Genomic DNA, 20,825 nt, shown 5'->3' on the forward strand with positions numbered 1-20,825 from the left:
TATAAAATCTTCTTGAGCCTCCACCTAACAACATAAGCTTTTGAGATAGTTGGTCTTTGGCCCTCTTGACATTATTTTATGATAGGATAGTTATTCTTCTTCTCTTGCTTTGATTGCAGCATATTGACTTGCATTTTTATTTAATCCTTCTACTATAAGGGATTATTTAATAATTATTTAATCCACCTTTACTTTTGGCATTCTGAAAATAATCTATAGTTGAAAAAAGAGATAATCTTATTGATAAAATTGTATGTTACATCTGTACAATTGCTCTCTATTTAAAGAGACTAAATAATCTAATGGGCTAGGCGCGAAGAAGATTCTAGAATGGAAATAAACAAATACAATTATTTATAACACTCCCCCTCAAGTTGAGGAATAGATATTTATCATTCCCAGCTTTCTAGTAAGCTCTTGAAACCTTTCTAAGGGAAGTCCCTTTGTTAGAATATCAGCTAATTGACGTCCAGAAGGGATGTATGGAGTGGCGATCAACCCACTAATAAGCTTCTCTTTGATAAAATGGTTGTCGATTTCAATGTGCTTAGTCCGATCATGTTGAACTGATTACGAGCTATACAAATGGCGGACTTATTATCACAAAACAGTTTCATAGGTCCTTCACATTAAGATCACCATGTATAATTCTTAACCACAATAATTCACAAATTGAGCCATAGCTTGAAATTCAGCCTTAGCACTCGACCTGGCAACCGCGTCCTGCTTCTTACTCTTCCATGTCACTAGGTTACCACAAAGAAACATACAATAACCAGTGGTAGATTGACGATCAGTTACAGATCTAGCATAATCTGCATCGCTATAAACTTTTAAAGAGATTGCCATAACGCCGGAACAACAGTCCTTTACCAGGACTGACTTTAAGATACTGAAAAATTCTCTCCACTGCCTGCATGTGTGTTTCGTTTGGATTATGCATGAACTGACTTGCACTACTGACAACATAAGCAACATCTGGTCTACTATGAGCCAAATATATCAGTCTCCCAACTAACAGCTGATATTATCCTTTATCAACTGGAGGACTCTCCTCTTCATAAACCATATTGTGATTCTACCCAATAGGAGTACTAGAGGGTTTACACCGAAGTTTTCTCGCTTCTTTAAGAAGATCAAGAACATATTTCCTCTGCCTGATAAAAATTCTCTCCTTTGAATGAGCTACCTCTATCCCTAGGAAATATTTCAATCTCCCAAAATCTTTAATTTCAAACTTAGAGGCTAGCCGTGCTTGTAGAAAATATTTCTCCGCAATATCATCACCTGTCATAATAATATCATCAACATATACAAGGAGCACAGTTAGCTTCCCATCCTTGGAGTGCTTGAAGAATAGTGTGTGATCTCTTTGAGTATGTTTATATCCTAAGGCCAGCATAACCTTAGTAAATCTCCCAAACCATGCACGAGAAGACTGTTTCAATCCATAGAAGGCATTTTTTAACTTGCAAACTTTATTTCCTCCATCCATGCCTTAGGTTTTAGTGTAACCTTGGCAACTAACCGAGCCTTATATCTCTCAAGAGTACGATCAGAATTATATTTCAAGGCATAAACCCATCTGCACCCTACTGCTTTCTTTCTATCAGGTCTATCAACAACCTCCCATGTTTTATTTTTCTCCAAGGCATTCATCTCATCTTACATGGCTCGAGCCCAATTCTCATCTTTTAAAGTTTCATATACTGATTTTGGGATTAAGATAGAATCTAGTGTTGAAATAAAGCTTTTGTGCTGCACAGAAAGGTTAATAGAAGAGACAAAATGAGAGATAAGGTGTTGGGTATAAGATCTTTTCCCTTTTCTTAAGGCAATAGGTAAGTTATCGGAGGTACTGGGTAAGTTATCGTAAGCAACAGGCAAATCCTTAGAGGCAACAATATTAGGTTTTGAAACAGGAGAAGTAATATATTAGGATCAGAAACAAGAGATTCAGGACTTACCAGTGGTTCAGACGATTGAGGTTGCTGGTGAAACAGTGTGGGCTTCTTTCTCCTATGATATACCAACTCAGGTGTCACAATCCTCCGTATTTCCGGTGTATCAGATGGGTCAGACACAGAAGAATCAGAAACAGGAGGAAGAGGTGTAGGAGAAGACAGGGAAGGTCCAGAGTCAAAGATAGAAGGTGATGAATCTACTGAAGAACTTCTCTCCCCCTGAAGATGAGGACTTCATGAAATGTGACATCCATTGAGACAGAATTTTCGACTAGCAGGATGATAAAACTTGTATCCTTTCTTATCAGGGGCATAACCAAGGAAGATACATTTGAGAGCCCTAGGATCCAACTTACTGCCAAAATGTTTATGAACGTGGACCAAGACAACACATCCAAACACTCGTGACTGAAGACTCTGCATAGAGGAAACAGAGGGAAAGAATGAAGTCATTGAGTGAATAAGACTTACATTGTCAAGGACCTGAGAGGGCAAGCAGTTGATTAAGAAAGCTGTAGTAAGAATGGCATCTCCCTAGTAGCACTTGGGTACATGATTTTGAAAAAATAAGGCACGAGCAACTTCAAGAAGATGACGGTTCTTCCTCTCAGCAACTCCATTTTGTTGAGGGGTGTCCACACAAGTAAGTTCATGAATCATGCCCTGATCTTGGATGAAATTGGAAAGACGTTGATTGACATATTCGGTACCATTGTCAGACCTAAGTCTTTTACTAAATTGGGTCTCAATCATTTTATAATATCAAAAGAATAACTGTGGTACGTCAGGTTTTTCATGCATTAAATAAACCTAAGTTACACGATTGCAATAATCAATGAAAGAAACAAATCATTTATTACTAGAAGCTTGAGGAACTTTAGAAGGACCCCAAACAACAGAATGAACAAGATGAAAAGGCTAAACACTTTTAATGGTACTAGAAGGAAAAGAGACACGATGGTGTTTAGCAAACTCACAAACATGACAATGAAAATGTAACATCTCGGGCGCTGACGAAGGCGGGGAGTGATTGCTAGTGCGAAAGGGCACAGACAAGGAGCGACTCTTGACAGGCTTCCAGCGAGGTTACATGAATGAATCGAATCAACACCCGAAAGAGAGAGATTCCAAAGACTGTGCAAGTATGAGACTGCACAGTTGTGGATAACTTATAAGAATTAATTGATACTACCTATACTAACAAGATGCATCTATTTTTCGGTAGGCCGGAACGAAAGAACTCCATAGTTAAGCGTGCTTGACTTGCAATAATTCTGGGATGTGTGACCTCCTGAGAAGTTTTCCCAGGAAGTGTGTGAGTGAGGATAAAAGCACACTGAAAAGTCTCGTGTTAGTGTGTGGGGATAATCATTGATTCTTGAAGCGGCCGGGTTTTACAGAAAACGCTCAACAGACTTAGACAAAAATAATGATGTAAATAAAGACTTAAGCAAACGAAATGGAGGATGCTCCAAGCGTTTATGATGGAGCCAAATCAACGAGTTGGCAGTAGACTGAGACTGAGTCAATAAGGTGTGACCCTTAGCATATTTTGCAGAAGATTCTGGCACCAGATAGTACAACCCACCTTGCTCCTTAGCACCCCCAATCGTCTTCCCCGTGGCGAGATCCTGAAAAATACAATGAGTAGGGAAGAAAGTTACAATGCAATTCAAATCTTTGGTAATTTTATGGATAGAAAGAAGATTAGTGGAGAGTTTGGGAACATAAAGGAAGGCTGTAAATATATGTTACCGAAACCCGCAACTGATATGTGTGAGCCATCAGCTACGGCTATTGTATGGGTGCCAATAGTAGGGTTATAAGAAAGAAAGGAGTCAACACAACAAGCTATATGATCAGTGGCACTAGAATCGATAATCCAAGAATGTTTAAGATTAGTACAAGAAGTAAGAAAAGAATGAGTAGTGGAGCTTATACCAGTCATAGCCAAAGCACTAGTACTAGATGACTTACTAAGAGAATCAAGCATAGTCCGAATCCACTCCATCTCATCTCGGCGAATAGAAATAAATTCCGAAGATGCGCAATTTGAACCAGCCATAATGTTGAGGTGAAAATCAAACAAACGCAAATCCAAATGATGTCTGACCGAAGAGAAAACACAGATCTGAAAAGAGGAGACAAAACCGAGCAGTTCTGTCCTGGAACAATTTTTTTTTTTTTTTTGCGTGAACAATACCGATGAATAGCACGAATGAATAGTGTGCGCAGTGAACTGTACCGATGAACAGTACCACGGTAGAAAAAGAGTCAAAGAACGATCCTTTCGGTCCAAAAGGTCTCTTAAAAAAATAAATAAATTTCGGTGGCAGCTTGATGGCGGTGAGAGGCAAACAAATAGGGTTCCGCTTTGAAGGCGGCAGTCATGGAAGTAGAGCCCTCAGAATCGAGAGCTCTAATACCAAGTTGAAAAAAGAGATAATCTTTTTGATAAAATTGTATATTATATCTGTACAATTAGTTTCTATTTAAAGAGACTATATAACCTAATGGGTTAAGCCCAAAGAAGATTTTAGAATGGAAATAAATAAATAATGAAATAAACAAATACAATTATTTACAAAATTTATACATATTTCATGCAGCACCATTCATTTTTCTAAACGTTTTATGTGCATACTATGTTGCTTAATTATGCATCTGTGTTTGGTTCTTTTCCATTCTTCTGCTAACATGATGAAATGTCTAATGATGATTATTTTACACAATAAAATTGTAGCTAATTTATACAGACAATTTGCATGTGGCCTTATGATATATCTTTCTCAATTTCAGCGCCCCCAAAAGTAACAAATGTCAAAATAATTGGTGATCTACGGGAGAATAGCAAGGTCACTGCGACTGGTACTGTTACTGGAGGAACTGAAGCATCTAGCAGAGTTCAGTGGTATAAAACATTGTTGTCAACTTTGGATGAAAACAGTCTTGAAGCATTAAGTACTTCCAAAATTGCTAAAGTAGGTTTTTTATTTTTTTCTTAGGGGAGGGAGGGAGATTCATAGTTCATTACAAAATGTTTTTTCATATACCGCACACAATTTTATCTCTATACATCTAATTCCAATTTCTTGTTGGGTCTTGATCTGGTCAGGCATTCCGCATACCTCTTGGAGCTGTTGGCTTTTATGTTGTTGCAAAATTTACGCCAATGACTCCCGATGGTGATTCGGGTGAACCAGCATTTGTAATATCTGATAGAGCAGTTGAGAGTAGGTTTACTTGTCTCTTGTCACTCCCCAGTGTTCTTGTTCTGTGACATGGTATCATGAATAAAAATCCAATAATCTATATAAGCTGAAATCTCTTTACTATCATATATATTTCTCCTCAAAACAAAATCTATATTATGTTTGACATAATAACTTTCTGCATTTTTTGCAGCTCTTCCCCCAAGCTTGAATTTCTTATCTATCATTGGAGATTACAGTGAAGGAGGAATATTGACAGCTTCGTATGGATATGTTGGAGGTCATGAAGGAAAAAGTATATACAATTGGTATATTCATGAGGTGTGCACTTGCATCAAAGTTCCACCTAATATGTTTAATTTATTTAATAAATGTTATGGGATTGTAATCCCTACTGTTTGCTGAGTATTTTTATCTATCCCTCGCTGAGTAGAAATGTATATTGTTTGTGACAGATTAAGGCTATGTCTGGTAGTGAATTTGGAATATGATAATCAACATCCAACATCAAAACCACCTTTATTCCAAACTAGTTGGGATCGTGGCACATGAACCCAAATGAAAAGTACTAAAAGATTGAGAAAAGAGTAGAGAAATAAAAAAGAAGAAGCAATAAACAATTAAAAAGAAAATAAAGCTTTGATAATGTAGAAAATAAAGTGGAAATGTGATGGGATGGAAATTTTTTGATTTTCACTCCCCGATGCTTGCTATAAGGTGGAAAATGGGCTGAAAATGCAGGTTCATTTTGATTTTCACTATACTATGTTTGCTGTCATTTGGTGTGTCTGGCTAGAAAGGATGTTTGAATATTTGAAGGAAGGAAGATGTCTGCGCTTAGGGATGCTTTGGTAGAGGTTCTTTTTTGTCCTTTTTGTGGTGCTCAACAAATGTTTTCTTGTCCTTTTTGTGGTACTTTATCTTCCACTACCATGTTTGGGGTGACTGTCCAGACCAATATCACTAAAATCAAGTGTTATGATTGAGATATTTTATCAAAGTAAAATGGGTAAAAAATAAGTATAAATTTTACCTACTAGAAATAAATATAAAATTGTTGAGATATATAAAATCATTAATGTAACCTCACCCATCAGCTTAAGCTTTTGGGTTGAATTGGTTCTTTACATGGTATCAGAGCCTCGTGTCTCGGGTTCGATCCTCGCCACCCCCCACTTTCTTTCAAGTGGAATTTCTTTGTTCGCGCAAGTAGGTTGGCCTGTGCATTGTCCACCCTTCAAGTCTAATGGACTCTCGTGTAAGGGGATGCGTTGAGGTATATAAAATCATTAATGTAACTTCACCCATCAGCTTAAGCTTTTGGGTTGAATTGGTTCTTTACAAAAATATTCCTATTTGTAACCATTATCCTTTGCATGGAAAATTTATGTGCTAAAATATCTTTTGGATTGTGCAGGTTGAAGGTGATTTTGGTTCTTTGATACCAGGGGTTTCAGGACTTCTGCAATATCGTATCACCAAAGAAGCCATTGGAAAATTTGTCTCATTCCAGTGTACTCCAGTACGTGATGATGGTGTTGTAGGTGACCTAAGAATTTGCATGGGCCAGGAAAGCGTTCGCCCTGGTAACACATATGGATTTGAATAAGAATTTAGTTTATTACTTTGAATAATATATATAAAGAGAAAATTCACATTAATGGCATGTATACTAGAGATATCTGGTTCTAGAAGTATCTATTAAGATAAAAAGGTAACAAAACTAGAGGACCAAGAATGTTCCATAAACTCCAAAGAAAAAAACAAAACAAGAACATAGGAGCTCTGAAGAGAAACACAATCCTTTTGCAAGTCTGACGTAGCAAAAACTTTAAAAACCCATTTGCTGATAATCCAGGCTATCCCATAAATTACATGTATTGAAATAATGTTGAGATATATAAAACTATTAGAAAGCCCTTACCCACCAGCTTAAGCTTTTGGGTTGAATTAGTTCTTTACTTGGTATCAGAGCTTCGTGTCCCGGGTTCGATCCTCATCGCCCCCCATTTTCTTTCTAATGGAATTTGTTTCTTAGCATAGGTAGGTGGGTCTGTTCATTGTCCACACTTTAAGCCCAATGAGCTCTCTTATGAGGGGGCATGTTGAGATATATAAAACACTTGAATATAAAATAATATGTTGTGTATTGATCTGTGTCAGAGAGTTACAATATATAGAGACCCTAATGAGCTTAAGTGAAAGGCCCAAACCTAATCCTAATACAGTCAGAATACAGTCAGAATATTTACGGATAAGACGGAATCCAATCATATCTAATCATATCATATCTAATATTCTAACACTCCCCCTCAAGCTGGTGCGTATATATTATGAGCACCAAGCTTGTTACAAATGTATTCAACCCGAGGACCTCTAAGAGCTTTAGTGAAAACATCCGCTAGTTGATCAGAGGAGTTGACGAAAGCAGTCTTGATTTCTCCTGACTGAATCTTTTCTCGAATGAAGTGACAATCAATCTCTATATGTTTGGTCCTCTCATGAAAGACAGGATTAGAGGATATATATAGCGCAGCTTGATTATCACAAATGAGTGTCATGGGTTGTTTCTGTTCACAAAGATGAAGCTCCTGAATCAACTGCTTTAACCAGACTAACTCACAGGTAGCATTTGCCATTGCACGATACTCAGCTTCTGCACTAGATCGAGCAACAACAGGTTGTTTCTTGCTCTTCCACGAAATTAAGTTTCCTCCAAAGAAGACACAATAGCCAGAAGTAGAGCGCCTGTCCGAGGGTGATCCTGCCCAATCAGCATCTGAATAACCACAAATTTCTGTATTTCCCTGATCTGAATACAACAAACCTTTTCCTGGTGCTCCTTTGATGTATCGGAGGATCCTCACAGCAGCATCCCAATGTGAATCACAAGGGGAATCAAGAAACTGACTAGCCGTACTAACAGCGAAAGAAATATCTGGCCTAGTCACAGTAAGATAGTTGAGCTTTCCAATTAGCCTCTGATAACGTCCAGGATCAGATAACGGCTCCCCCTGTCCGGGCAATAACTTGACATTAGGATCCATAGATGTATCAACTAGTTTACTCCCCAACATACCAGTTTCTTCTAGGATATCCAAGGCATATTTCCTTTGACAGATAGAAATGCCCTGTCTGGATTGCGCCACCTCAATTCCCAAGAAGTAACGTAGCTTCCCAAGGTCCTTTGTTTGAAATGTACTAAACAAATGCTGTTTTAACTGACGAATTCCGTCTTGATCACTTCCGGTGAGAATGATGTCGTCAACATAGACTAACAAATAGATACACTTATCAGGAGATGTAATCCTATAAAACACAGAATGGTCAACTTTACTGCGGATTAAGCCAAACGCCTGAACAGCAGAACTGAAGCGACTGAACCATGCTCGAGGAGACTGCTGGAGACCATATAAGGATTTCCGAAGACGACACACCTTTCCAGACTCCCCCTGAGCAACAAAACCAGGTGGTTGCTCCATGTAAACTTCATCTTGTAAATCACCATGAAGAAAGGCATTTTTGATGTCAAGTTGAAGGAGTGGCCAGTGACGAACAGCAGCAAGGGCAAGAAAGAGGCGGACTGACGCCATCTTAGCGACCGGAGAAAATGTATCGCTATAATCAAGGCCAAAGATTTGAGTAAAACCCTTGGCAACTAAACGTGCCTTGAGACGATCAATATGGCCATCAGGTCCAACTTTCACAGTAAAAACCCAGCGACAACCAACTATAGACTTCTCTGGAGGAGCAGAAACAAGGTCCCAAGTGCCATTGGAATGAAGTGCAGTCATCTCATCAAGCATTGCTTGGCGCCATCCTGGATGGGAAAGTGCTTCACCTGTGGTCTTAGGAATAGAAATAGAAGAAAGACTAGAAACAAAGGTGAAATGAGGTGAAGAAAGACGGTCATAACTCAAAAAGGTATAAAGAGGATAAGGGTTACGAGTAGTACGTGTACCTTTTCTTTGAGCAATGGGAAGAGTCTCTGATGAAGGATCCGGAGGGGAAGAAGCAACAGCAGTGGGCGATGAGTCAGCAAGAGTCGAGTCGACAGGAGGCACAGTTTTGCGACGCTGATAGGTGAGAAGTGGACGGTCCTCAGGTATAGAAGCAATAGGTTGCTCATCTGCAATAGAAACACTTGCAGCTGGCAAAGACAAGTCAAGAAAAGGGACAGGAAGTACATGATCAACCTGTGACATCTGAGATGGGATAGAATTAAAGGGTTGTTGATCAAGAAAAGTGACATCAGCGGAAACTAAGTAACGCTTAAGGTCGGGAGAATAACAACGATAACCCTTTTGAAGACGAGAATAACCAAGAAAGATACACTGAAAGGCTTTGGATGTTAACTTATCCTTACCAGGAGTGAGATCATGAACAAAACAAGTACAACCAAAGACATGTGGAGTTAGAGGATAAAGAGGAACATCTGGAAGCAATAGATTATGAGGAATGTCATTGTGGAGCACAGATGAAGGCATGCGATTGATGAGAAAACAAGAGATGAGTACAACATCTGCCCAGAAGTGAAGGGGAACCTGCATATGAATAAGAAGGGTACGGGCAGTTTCAATGAGATGTCTGTTTTTACGTTCAGCCACCCCATTTTTTTTGTGGAGTGTGAGGACAAGTAGTTTGATGTAAAGTACCTTGTGTGGCCAAGAAATTAGAAAAATCAATAGAAACATATTCCTTAGCATTATCACTACGTAGAATACGAATAGAAACACTAAATTGAGTATGGATCTCAGTAGAAAACTTTTTGTAAATGGAAAATAACTCGGAACGATATTTCATTAAATAGGTCCAAGTGCAACAGGAAAAATCATCAATAAAGGTAACGAAATACCGAAAACCTAAGACAGACAAGGTACGACTTGGACCCCAGATATCTGAATGAACAAGAGAGAAAGGGGCATCAGCTCGTTTATTGACTCGACTGGCAAAAGAGGAGCGTGTATGCTTCCCTTGTTGACATGACGCTCAATCTAAAGACTGAAGACCGGACAAAAGAGGAACTATTTTCTGCAACTTTGAAAGACTTGGATGACCAAGGCGACTGTGGATAAGTTGTGGAGATTCTGTGAGAGAGCATGCTACTGAAGGACGAGGCACATCCAGATAATAAAGCCCCCGTGACTCACGACCCACTCCAATCATTTTCCCCGTACCCGGATCCTGCACAGAAACAGAATAGTTAGAGAAAGTAATGGTGCAAGTGAGGGAGTGGATCAACTTACTAATAGAAATTAAGTTATAAGGGATGCCAGGAATGTAATAGACAGATGTCAGGGCCAAGGTAGAGGTCGGACGAGCTTGTCCAATCCCACGAACTGAGGCTTTGGTTCCATCCGCAAGGGTAAAAGACGGTAAATGATCAGAATAAGTAAGAGATGTAAAGAGTTCCTTATTACCACAGAGATGATCGGTAGCACCAGAGTCAAATATCCAAGTGCCAAGTGATGTAGAATGAGAAACACAAGCAACGGGATTACCAGTATAAGGCTGAGACTGAGGAGAAGCCTTCCTGAGAGGGGTCTGGAGTGCAGCATAGTCCGAACCTGAACCAAATGATGCATTGTCTGACTGAGCTATATTTGCAACAATAGAAGGAGAGTTAACCTCCGAGAGATCAGGAGATGCTGCTGCCATGTAAAGATAAAATATAAAAGCCGTAAACGAAGGCAAACGATATCCAATCAAGAAGAACCACGCGTCTAAGGTCAGACCCACAGAGAAACAATCACAGATCCAGAAAGGGGAGGAGAAGGCGAGCTTCTCTGTCCAAGACCGGCCGGAAAAAGCCGCCGGAATAGTGCTCACGCGCCGGCAGAAGGTGGCGCGTGAATCCCACGCGCAGAGAAGACAGATGGCGCGTGACGGCGCGTGGGAGCTGCGTTGCTGACCGGACCACCACAGACCTGGTCGCCAGGAAGAGAAGGTCCTGATCGCGTGAAGTTTGGTCGGAAAAGTCGCCGGAAAAAGTCTCCGGTTGCCTGAACAGTGATTCTGACGGCGGGCGGTGGTCCCGTGGCCGTCGGAGGTGCTGACGCGTTTGGAAAAATCACTCAGAGGCTGTTTACAGCCCTAGAAGGCTTGCCGGAAGGACGCACGGCAAGAAAGAGGACTCCTAAGGTTTCTAAGCGGAAGCGAGGGTTCCCAGAACGAAAGAGCTCTGATACCAACTTGAATATAAAATAATATGTTGTGTATTGATCTGTGTCAGAGAGTTACAATATATAGAGACCCTAATGGGCTTAAGTGAAAGGCCCAAACCTAATCCTAATACAGTCAGAATACAGTCAGAATATTTACGGATAAGACGGAATCCAATCATATCTAATCATATCATATCTAATATTCTAACAAAAACCATTAAAAAGCCCTTACCCACCAGTTTAACCTTTTGGGTTGAATTGGTTCTTTACAAATAACTATTGCTATAAATTCTTGAATTATGATCCTTCTAAATACACCAAACACCAGCAAAAAGCAGACAATGCCAAAGCTCCCTATCGTTTCTACCTAGAAAACATTTACAATGATTTGAGAAAAAGATGTACTATTAGGCAGACATATGCATTTAAGAAACCTGAATAGTTTAAGCAAAAGCTGCTAAGGTTGGGCTTTTTTTCAGAGCTTTTGAGCTAAATAAAAAATTGGTAGTGGTGGCCTCTAGGTTTTTTGACTGTATAAGTCAATAGTGTTAATCCTAATCTACTGAACAGCAATGTCCAAACAAAGCCTTGACCATCAAGGAGCTTAGACCTTCAAAAAAGAACATGGGAAGGTTGAATGTAGTGGAGAAGAATTAGATATAGGAAACAGGTAAGAACAGTTAGTAGAAAAGGGTCCTGAATGATCTAAAGTACCAATACAAACGTCCTGTAGATTAGAAAGCCAAGAATGCTAAACAAGGAAACAAAATCAGAAGCCTCACGATCATTCAGGTTTAAAATATGGAAAATCCTGGACATGGATTCGTCCAAAAAAAAAAAAAAAACAAAGAACAGAAATTATATTGGAGCATTATGCAAGACAGCAATGTGATACAGAATTGTGAAGAGAAAATGGTGTATTTCACTAACTACCCATCCTCCCATAACTGGGAACTTGAACCATTCCCCACTTGAGGAGAATGCTGTTATGTCCCTGGGTTTAGTAATCTTATAATCACAATGAAAATGGTACCTCAAACCTAAAGAAAGTAAAAAGAGGTATTCCCTCTGCAATGATCATTCTACTTCTGCACATAATAACTAACTGAATCCCTAATTGAGGATAAGTTCTCTTATTGTAGTTCCCTAACTTCCAGTAACTGACATTGGTCAGACATTGTCTAAATAACAAATTACCACCTTAAAACAAAGTACCTCACAGATACACTTCTAACCGCATAAGCCTGAATTTATTTCAACCTTGTACTATACACTTTCAACGGTTTAGACCCCTTGATTCCCATATCCATCAAATGCAAAGCAATAAAAATTGATGAAAAATGTTAGAATTAAGCACATATATAATGAGTAGTATTAGCTGTTACTGACTCAGAGGTAATTAGCGTGGATCAACTTTAGTTTAGGATATGATTTCTCATAAATTAATACTGTAAATAGTATAAATATATGCATGTGTTCACTGATCTGTCACACGGTGTTTCCTCAAACCCGCTTTAATTCTACTTGGTATCAAGATTCGATGACTAAATATTTTAGAGTTTGATCCTTGTTACTTCTATTTTTCAATATAAAAAGTTAGCTTCAATATAAGATAGGTGGACCAGTGTATGTTAACGCCTCAAACTTAAAAGGCTCTTGTGTAAGGCGACGTTTAGAGATATAATATTAAATCATTCACATGCCTTAACCTAATAGTTGAAGCTTTTATTAACATCACTCATAGCCAAATTGATAGGGAGACTAGAATTTCTCAAAAACCTTCAACAAAGACAAGGCATTTCTAAAGTCACTGTCATCGTCCAGAAGAAAAAGAAAGTAATTATCTGCAAATTGTAAATAAGACACCTCTATCTCTGCAATCCCACCAAAAGATCTCATCCACACTGTAAGACTATCAATAAATAAGTCTTCGATCACATGATTTATTGTTTCCCTCTGTTGCATCTGAGATCATTTTGTTTGCAATATATTTTCATTCTCATGGTGGAGTTGTTTCTTGGTGATCAGGAAGCCCGAGATTGCTTTCTTTACACATGGTTGGAAATGCTGTTGAAGGAACAACATTAAGAATTGAAAAAAAGTACTGGGGTGGTGAAGAGGGAGATTCAGTTTTCCGCTGGCTTAGGGTACTTTTAATCTCAAACTTTTTTGTATTGTCAGTGTCTATTGATCAGAATTTTAATTTGGATTGGCTAAAATCTTATGTTCCACTTTGCCAATGTTTAAACTTTGGTTAAAATTTGTTTCTTCCTAGATAAGATTTTGGATTACATTTATTAACTAAGAATATTTATTACTGGTCCTATGTTTCCAATTAAATTGTGGATTGTTGGCCATTTTCTTGCTTTCCTTGGTGTTAGTATTTGTAGATGTTAGAGTATGATACTAAAACACTGGTTTGCAAACTGAATAAGGCTCTATATGGCCTTATACAAGCTCCTAGAGCTTGGTTTGACAAGCTAACACAGGCCCTGCTCCTTCTTGGCTTTCGGTCCTGCAGTTGTGACCCATCTCTTTTCATTTTTCATCATGATAACAAATGTATATATGTCTTAGTATATGTTGATGATATTATTGTCACAGGAAATGATGCTCCTTTTATTCAAAATTTGATCACTGCCTTGAATTCCAAGTTTTCTCTTAAAGATCTTGGTGACTTGGAATATTTTTTGGAAATAGAAGTCAAGAAGCATCATTATGGTCATATCTCTCTCTCTCAATCCAAATACATTCGAGATCTCTTAGCTCGAGCTAATATGTCTGATGCTAAAAGTATTGCCTCACATATGGCTACTAGTTGCAAGTTAACAAAACATGGCTCCAATTACTTTGATAATCCTCATCACTATCGATTTATTATGGGTTAATATGCCACTATTACCCTTCTAGAAATCAGTTTTGTTGTCAACAAAGTATGTCAATTCATGGCTCAACCCTTACTTGATCATTGGAATTCTGTTAAATGCATTCTAAGGGATCTCAAGGAGACTGTTACATATAGACTCATTCTTCAGCCAGCTCCTGCTCATTGCCACTCTCGTTAATAACCTTTTGTGATGCTGACTGAGTGACCTAGATGATCGCAGGTCTACATCAGGAGCCTGTCCTTTCCTTGGTCCCAACTTGGTGTCTTGGTGGTCCAAAAAGAAGACTTTGGTGGCCAGATCTAGTATAGAGGCCGAATAAGAAGTTTGGCCATGGCTCTAGCAGAAGTTTTGTGGATTTAGTCCCTTCTTTGTGACCTTCATGTTCCCTTGGCTACTCCTCAGGCTTATTGTGACAATCTCGGCATTGTTGTTCTATCTCATAATTTGGTTTTGCATGCTAGAACCAAGCACATGGAGTTGGTCATCTTCTTTGTCAGGGAACGAGTTTTATCTTAAGATCTTCTTGTCTCTCATGTTCGAGCTTTAGAACAGCTAGCTGATGCTCTCACAAAGCCTTTATCTGCTCCTAACTTTGCTGAACTTTGGACCAAACTCAGAGTTCTAGATGTTCTCCAACTCCACAACTCCTGACTTTGAGGGGGCATATTAGCATATAAATGCTTTGTAATTGTAATTTGTTTAATTCGTATATCACTCGACTGTTAGTTAGTTGTTGTTGTTGTGCATTCTTTGATCATGGTGTGTAACACCCTTAAATTTCTAACAATTTTAAAATATTCTTATAATAGCAGAATTTGCCAAAATTCACATTTAATTATTTATTAGAATGTCATAAAATATTGCGGAAGCTAAGCTATTTGGGGAAATGTTACCGCTGCACCTGACTATTTGTGTTTGTGTTTGTGTGCTGTGATGATCCATCGGGGGAGCAAAGACCCTCAGTGAAGCAGGTTTCGAATGTTGGGAATAGCAATGGGCAGTGAGGATAACGTCTCAAGACATTTCAAGCTAGGCCTGAATATCATAAATTCTATGCTTAGAATTTAATAACTGTATAAGACATATTTAAGTTAAACCTTAGACTTTGGATTTATATTTTGAAGTTTTAAATATTTACATTGAATATATTTTGGTATAAGAGTATGATAAAGTTAGCCTTGCACTTGTCTCTGTTACTGGTACGTTGGTAACATTTTCCCAAATTAGTTTTAGATTAGCTTCCGCAATATTTATGAGATCCTAATAGATAAGCAAATGTGAAATTTTTCCAATTCTGTTATTATAATAATATTTTAAAGTTGATAGAAAATTGGGGGTGTTACATGGTGTGTTACACCTGATCAGTTCTTTTATTGTTAGTTTGTTATTTGCTGAGTCAGCTTTTCTAGCTCTATAAATAGAGCTAGCAGTGTATCAGTTTGTCACTTGGATAACATTTCAGAAATTCTTCAATAGCTTCTCTCTCTCACCTTCATATTCATTTCTGTTAGTCATCATTCCCTCTGCTAGTGTAGAAACTCCCTTAATAAATCATGATCTGAACATGGGAGGTGAAGTAAACATGTCAATTTATTGTAATAATAATAAACCAGGGGCAAGGACAAAAACTTCTTCTTGTGGTTGTAGTGGCATAAATAGCGCATTCCTGTATACACCTTGTTTTATTGACTTTACTGTCTTGATGCTACTATAGATTGTTAGTTGAACATATTGTTTATGGCTTTATGCAGACCAGTTTTGATGGCACAAAAAGTGAGATTATGGGTGCTACCACTACATCGTATGTGCCCTCAATGGATGACATTGGATTCTTTATTTCTGTATCATGCGAGCCTGTCCGAAGTGATTGGGCTCGTGGACCCATGGTTATTTCTGAACAAATTGGACCTATAATTCCTGGTACAAATCAGTTGTTATTTTCTTTGTATGCTCTGGAAGTTTTATATTGTTGATGATATGAAGATTTTTTTTCAAACATTTACTTTTTTCAGGGCTAGAGACATTTAATATGCAATTCTTGTTTTTTGTTTTATTATGTTGCAATTTAGGTCCCCCAACTTGTCACTCTCTAGAAATTCCTGGATCATTGATAGAAGGGCAGCACTTGAACTTTAATGCTGTGTATAGTGGAGGGTCAGGCTTCTGCTATCCATTGTTTATATTTTCTGTCTCTACTTTCAGAGCTTTTGATTTTGTCCTTGTGGTACCTCTCCTGACATGGAATCTTTGCTTGCTTTTCAGGGAGAAAGGAGATTGTACCCACGAGTGGTTTAGGGTAAAAGACAATAGTGTACGAGAGAAAATAAGTAGTCATGGTGAGTTTTGTGTAGTAGTGTTATCAGATAAGTAGTATTGTAATTTATTCATTATGGCAAAACTAAATGCTTGATATTTATGATAAGCAGATTTTTTGGATTTGACTCTTGATGATGTTGGTGCGTGCATTGAAATAATCTATACTCCTGTGCGCAATGACGGAATCAAAGGCAGCCCCAAGAGCATAGTATCTGATCCGGTTTCTCCTGGTGAGATTGTTTTTCATGTAAAATTGGAAAGATATTATGGATTTTACTGGTGGCTACTTTGTTAAAATTATGTAATGCTCTAGTTTGGTATGTGGAGTCTAAGATACAACCAGGGTTATCAGTGCCACTGATTACTTTAACCAAATGTTAATCTGCTCATGAAACCTGAGGAAATTTTTATACGCAGCTTTGCCTTTTCATGATTTTAAAGAGGCCATTTCTTGAATTTGTACCCGTGATTTTTGGTTACAAAAGAGTAGTTTTAACACTGCTCCAGGTACATTGATCAGTTATATTAACCGTCTATGGATGAGTTAATGAAGATCACTGTACATGTTTATATAGATGACTAGGTACATAATATACACAAGAAAATTTATATTAAATACAGACCTTAAAATCAGTAAAACCGCAAGAAATAAGGAAGCTATGAATCTGGAAATAATTTAGAATAAATCAGCATTCAAAAATCAGGAAGCATTTTGGAAATCAGGAAGCATTTTGGAAAGAGCTGTTGACATTGTTTTTGTTCATTGCTATTAGAAATCAAGAATGAAAGAGAAAATGAGAGAAATTAGGAAAATGTTGAGAGAACAGATATAATAGTTTTCTTGGATTATTCTTCTATACCTGAAAAACTGAGCTGAACCTTCTAAGGTTCTGGAACATACCGTGATCACTAAGCTAACTTCCTAACTAACTATAGCAGCTGGTTAGCTAACAAGTTAACTGACTAACAGAACTGGGGAGTTAATCAAGTGTAGTTCTGGTACACTCATAACAAAGTTTTTTGTTAATGTGATTTTTTTTTTTTTAAATTCTATTCTTTTTTGTGACATGAATTTAATTTTATTTTCTGTGCACAGCGGATCCTAAGGGAATGGACCTTGTAATCCCTGACTGCTGCGAAGACAGAGAGGTTACCCCACTGAGAAAATATTTTGGTGGGCATGAAGGAGTTGGAGAATATATTTGGTATCAGACAAAGAATAAGCTTGAAGGATCTGCACTACTAGATATATCTAATGCTTCTGATGTTGTGATATGTGGGACAGAGCCGTAAGTCCATATTGTGTTGTGATTCTTTGGAACAAATTATATCTACTCGAAATTGAGGATTTTGTGATAATTTTCATTTTCTTGGCAGAATGTATAAACCATCACTTGAAGACGTTGGAGCTTATTTGGCTTTGTATTGGATGCCTACTCGTGCTGACAGCAAATGTGGAGAGCCATTGATTGCAATTTGCAGTACCCCAGTTTCCCCAGGTATCAATGCAGTTCAGCTGGAAGTTCATTATTCATTATCTTTGGTCATACCTTTTTGTCTTTGAAAATGATTTTGATGGGAGTGCTGTGTACGTTACCTATTCATCTGAAGTAGAGTGTGCCCACTGTAATTTCTGCGCAATGGGCAAGTGATGACCATGACTAGGTTCTAGATTTTATTTCTTTTAGTCCTTTTTCCTATACTGACATTTGATATCTGTGTTATTTAGCACATTTTATTGTCTTACTCCTATAATAATTTGCAGCTCCTCCAATAGTATCTAATGTATGCGTGAAAGAGTTGTCTTCGGGAATTTATTCCGGAGAAGGTGAATACTTTGGTGGATATGAAGGAGAAAGCCTCTTTAGCTGGTATAGAGAAAATAATGAGGGAACCATTCAACTGATTAATGGGGCAAATTCTAAAACCTACCAAGTTACTGATTCGGATTACAATTGTCGATTGTTGTTTGGGTAATTATTCTGTATTACTCTTTTGCTTTTCAGGTTTTACTGTGAAGATAGTGTATGATATGCCATGATAAACATAATCGCTTGTTTAAACTTCAACTTCTAAGTGTGAAAGAAGAGAGAATTTTTCATCTTACAAGTCCTTGTTTCTTTAGATTTCGAGAATTTATTAGAGAATTGATTGTTGAAGGAATTGTTTCAAACGTGTAAACTTTTTTAGATATTCTTAGTTAAACTCACCTTTTAAATTTCAAATTACCATATTATCTAAAATAATTAATAATTAGAATATCTTTAGCATACGTTGTGGAATCAATTGAAGAAGCAATCATAGTAGTTGTTTCCTAATTTGTTTCTTCAGTTAATTGGGGTTAATAGTCTTATTCTATTAGTGGATTGGACTTGTAGTAGTATTGCTAAAGTAGTGCTTCACCTAATTATCACTATAAAGAGGATGATTGTATTTGTATTGTATCACATCTTTACATACCATATAAATCAAATTTCATATTTTTGAGTGCCTCCTTTGTCTCTTATCCTTCTTCCCCACCTAAGCCATGTAATTTCAAAACAATTAAGATGTATCTCATAATTTATATCATGTTGATATTAACATTTTCTTCCTGTTCCTTTTTCTTTTGCCAGATATACCCCAGTTCGCTCAGATTCAGTTGTGGGAGAACCCAGGTTATCTGACCCAACTGACATTGTTCTCCCAGGTAACCATTTTCCATCTTTGTGCAAGCCTGTGCTTTTCTAAGTTGCATTTATTTTTAAATAATAAAGCTCCTTTCTCCTTCAAGATTTTAAAGTTGTTCTTGGAAATTAAATGTGGTTCCTGCATTGCCTTCTAGAGCTTCCATATGTGGAGATGCTTGCTCTAACAGGAAAAGCAGTTGAAGGCGACATACTTACAGCTGTTGAAGTGATTCCAAATAGTGAGACTCAACATGATGTTTGGAGCAAGTACAAGAAAGATATAAGATACCAATGGTATGGTTTTATATTTTACATTGATGCAGCATTGTAATACTTATCTCATTGAACAAATTTACTTTTTATTTCCTGAGAGAAATTCATTTACCATATAACACTATTGCAGTACAAAAGATCTTGGAGTGGCTGCTGCACTAGAGATAGCAGCTAGAATGATAATAATTCAAAAAAAAATGTGTAATCGTGGTTGTTTGAAAATTCTGTACCATAAATAAATGAACAAAAAACAAAGTTTGAACAAGAAAAAGCTTAAAATTTACTAAGAAGTTTAAGGACAACGATGTCAATTACCTAACAAAAAGGACAATCGAAGTGTGTATGATATACATGCTTTCTTTACCTTGTTTTCAATTTCTTATTATTTAAAAGAATGTGGGGCAACAAGGATCATACTCTTGACTATGTCAGATGCTCCATACCATGTCAATGGCCAATTCTCCTGAAAGTTTAAGCTGTTAGGTGATGGCTCGGGAATAGTTTCTGTTAGAGATATATAAAAACATTAATGTAACATCACCCAACAACTTAAGCTTTTGGGTTGAATTAGTTCTTTACATGGTATCAGAGCCACGGTGTCACGGGTTTGATCCTCACCGCCCCCCCCACTTTCTCTTGCGGAATTTCTTAACACAGGTAGGTGGGCCTGTGCATTGTCCACCCTTCAAGCCCAATGGGCTCTCGTATAATGTGACATGTTAAAGATATATAAAACCATTAATATAACTTCACCCAACAACTTAAGCTTTTGGGTTGAATTGGTTCTTTACAATTTCATGTAACAATTATATTTGGGGTCTTACTTGTTTCTTTATTATGAGGAGAATACTAGTTGCAAACTTGTAATGCTTCTAATCAAATCTCGTTATTTGCATCAAATGATTATGCAGGTTTTGTTCATCAGAAGAGGGAGACAATTTTTCATGTGATCCATTGCCCAATCAGAGTTCTTGCTCCTATAGGGTGCGGTTAGAGGACATTGGTCATCGTTTGAAATGTGAGTGTGTTGTAACTGATGTGTTTGGAAGGTCAAGTGAGGCGGTATGCATTGAGACGACACCTGTATTGCCAGGTAATTGCTTTGATTACATAAATATTCTTGCTTTGCAATTGTATCCTTTTTTGTGTTTTCAAACACTCCCTCCCCTTTTTCAAGTCGGCTTGTGCATAATTTGTCTATGTTATGAACCAACTATGCCAAAAGTTAAGTTGTTAGGTTAAAACTTATGAATGCTTTTTATATTACATCTCTAACACGCTCTTCATGCAATAGTCCTTTGGGCTTGAAACGTGGATAATGGACATATCCACCTACGTC

General features: G+C 37.7%; 1 protein-coding gene across 1 annotated transcript in view; it reads left to right on the forward strand.

The window, feature by feature from the left end:
• The window catches only part of LOC133300640 (187-kDa microtubule-associated protein AIR9), a 61,719-nt gene that overhangs the window by 25,016 nt on the left and 15,878 nt on the right, over positions 1–20,825 (forward strand). The window contains exons 16-30 of the mRNA XM_061500217.1: positions 4,764–4,945; positions 5,080–5,197; positions 5,370–5,497; positions 6,594–6,762; positions 13,369–13,487; positions 15,980–16,148; positions 16,298–16,382; positions 16,491–16,564; positions 16,652–16,774; positions 17,641–17,833; positions 17,922–18,043; positions 18,310–18,517; positions 19,160–19,233; positions 19,369–19,507; positions 20,398–20,579. Coding sequence (XP_061356201.1) covers positions 4,764–4,945; positions 5,080–5,197; positions 5,370–5,497; positions 6,594–6,762; positions 13,369–13,487; positions 15,980–16,148; positions 16,298–16,382; positions 16,491–16,564; positions 16,652–16,774; positions 17,641–17,833; positions 17,922–18,043; positions 18,310–18,517; positions 19,160–19,233; positions 19,369–19,507; positions 20,398–20,579 — 2,085 coding nt within the window. The remainder of the gene's footprint in view (positions 1–4,763; positions 4,946–5,079; positions 5,198–5,369; positions 5,498–6,593; positions 6,763–13,368; positions 13,488–15,979; positions 16,149–16,297; positions 16,383–16,490; positions 16,565–16,651; positions 16,775–17,640; positions 17,834–17,921; positions 18,044–18,309; positions 18,518–19,159; positions 19,234–19,368; positions 19,508–20,397; positions 20,580–20,825) is intronic.

Source organism: Gastrolobium bilobum, unplaced genomic scaffold (genome assembly GCF_033153095.1).
Source record: "Gastrolobium bilobum isolate Gb01-03AN ecotype WA unplaced genomic scaffold, APGP_CSIRO_Gbil_v1 utg14646, whole genome shotgun sequence".
Lineage (NCBI taxonomy): Eukaryota > Viridiplantae > Streptophyta > Magnoliopsida > Fabales > Fabaceae > Gastrolobium > Gastrolobium bilobum.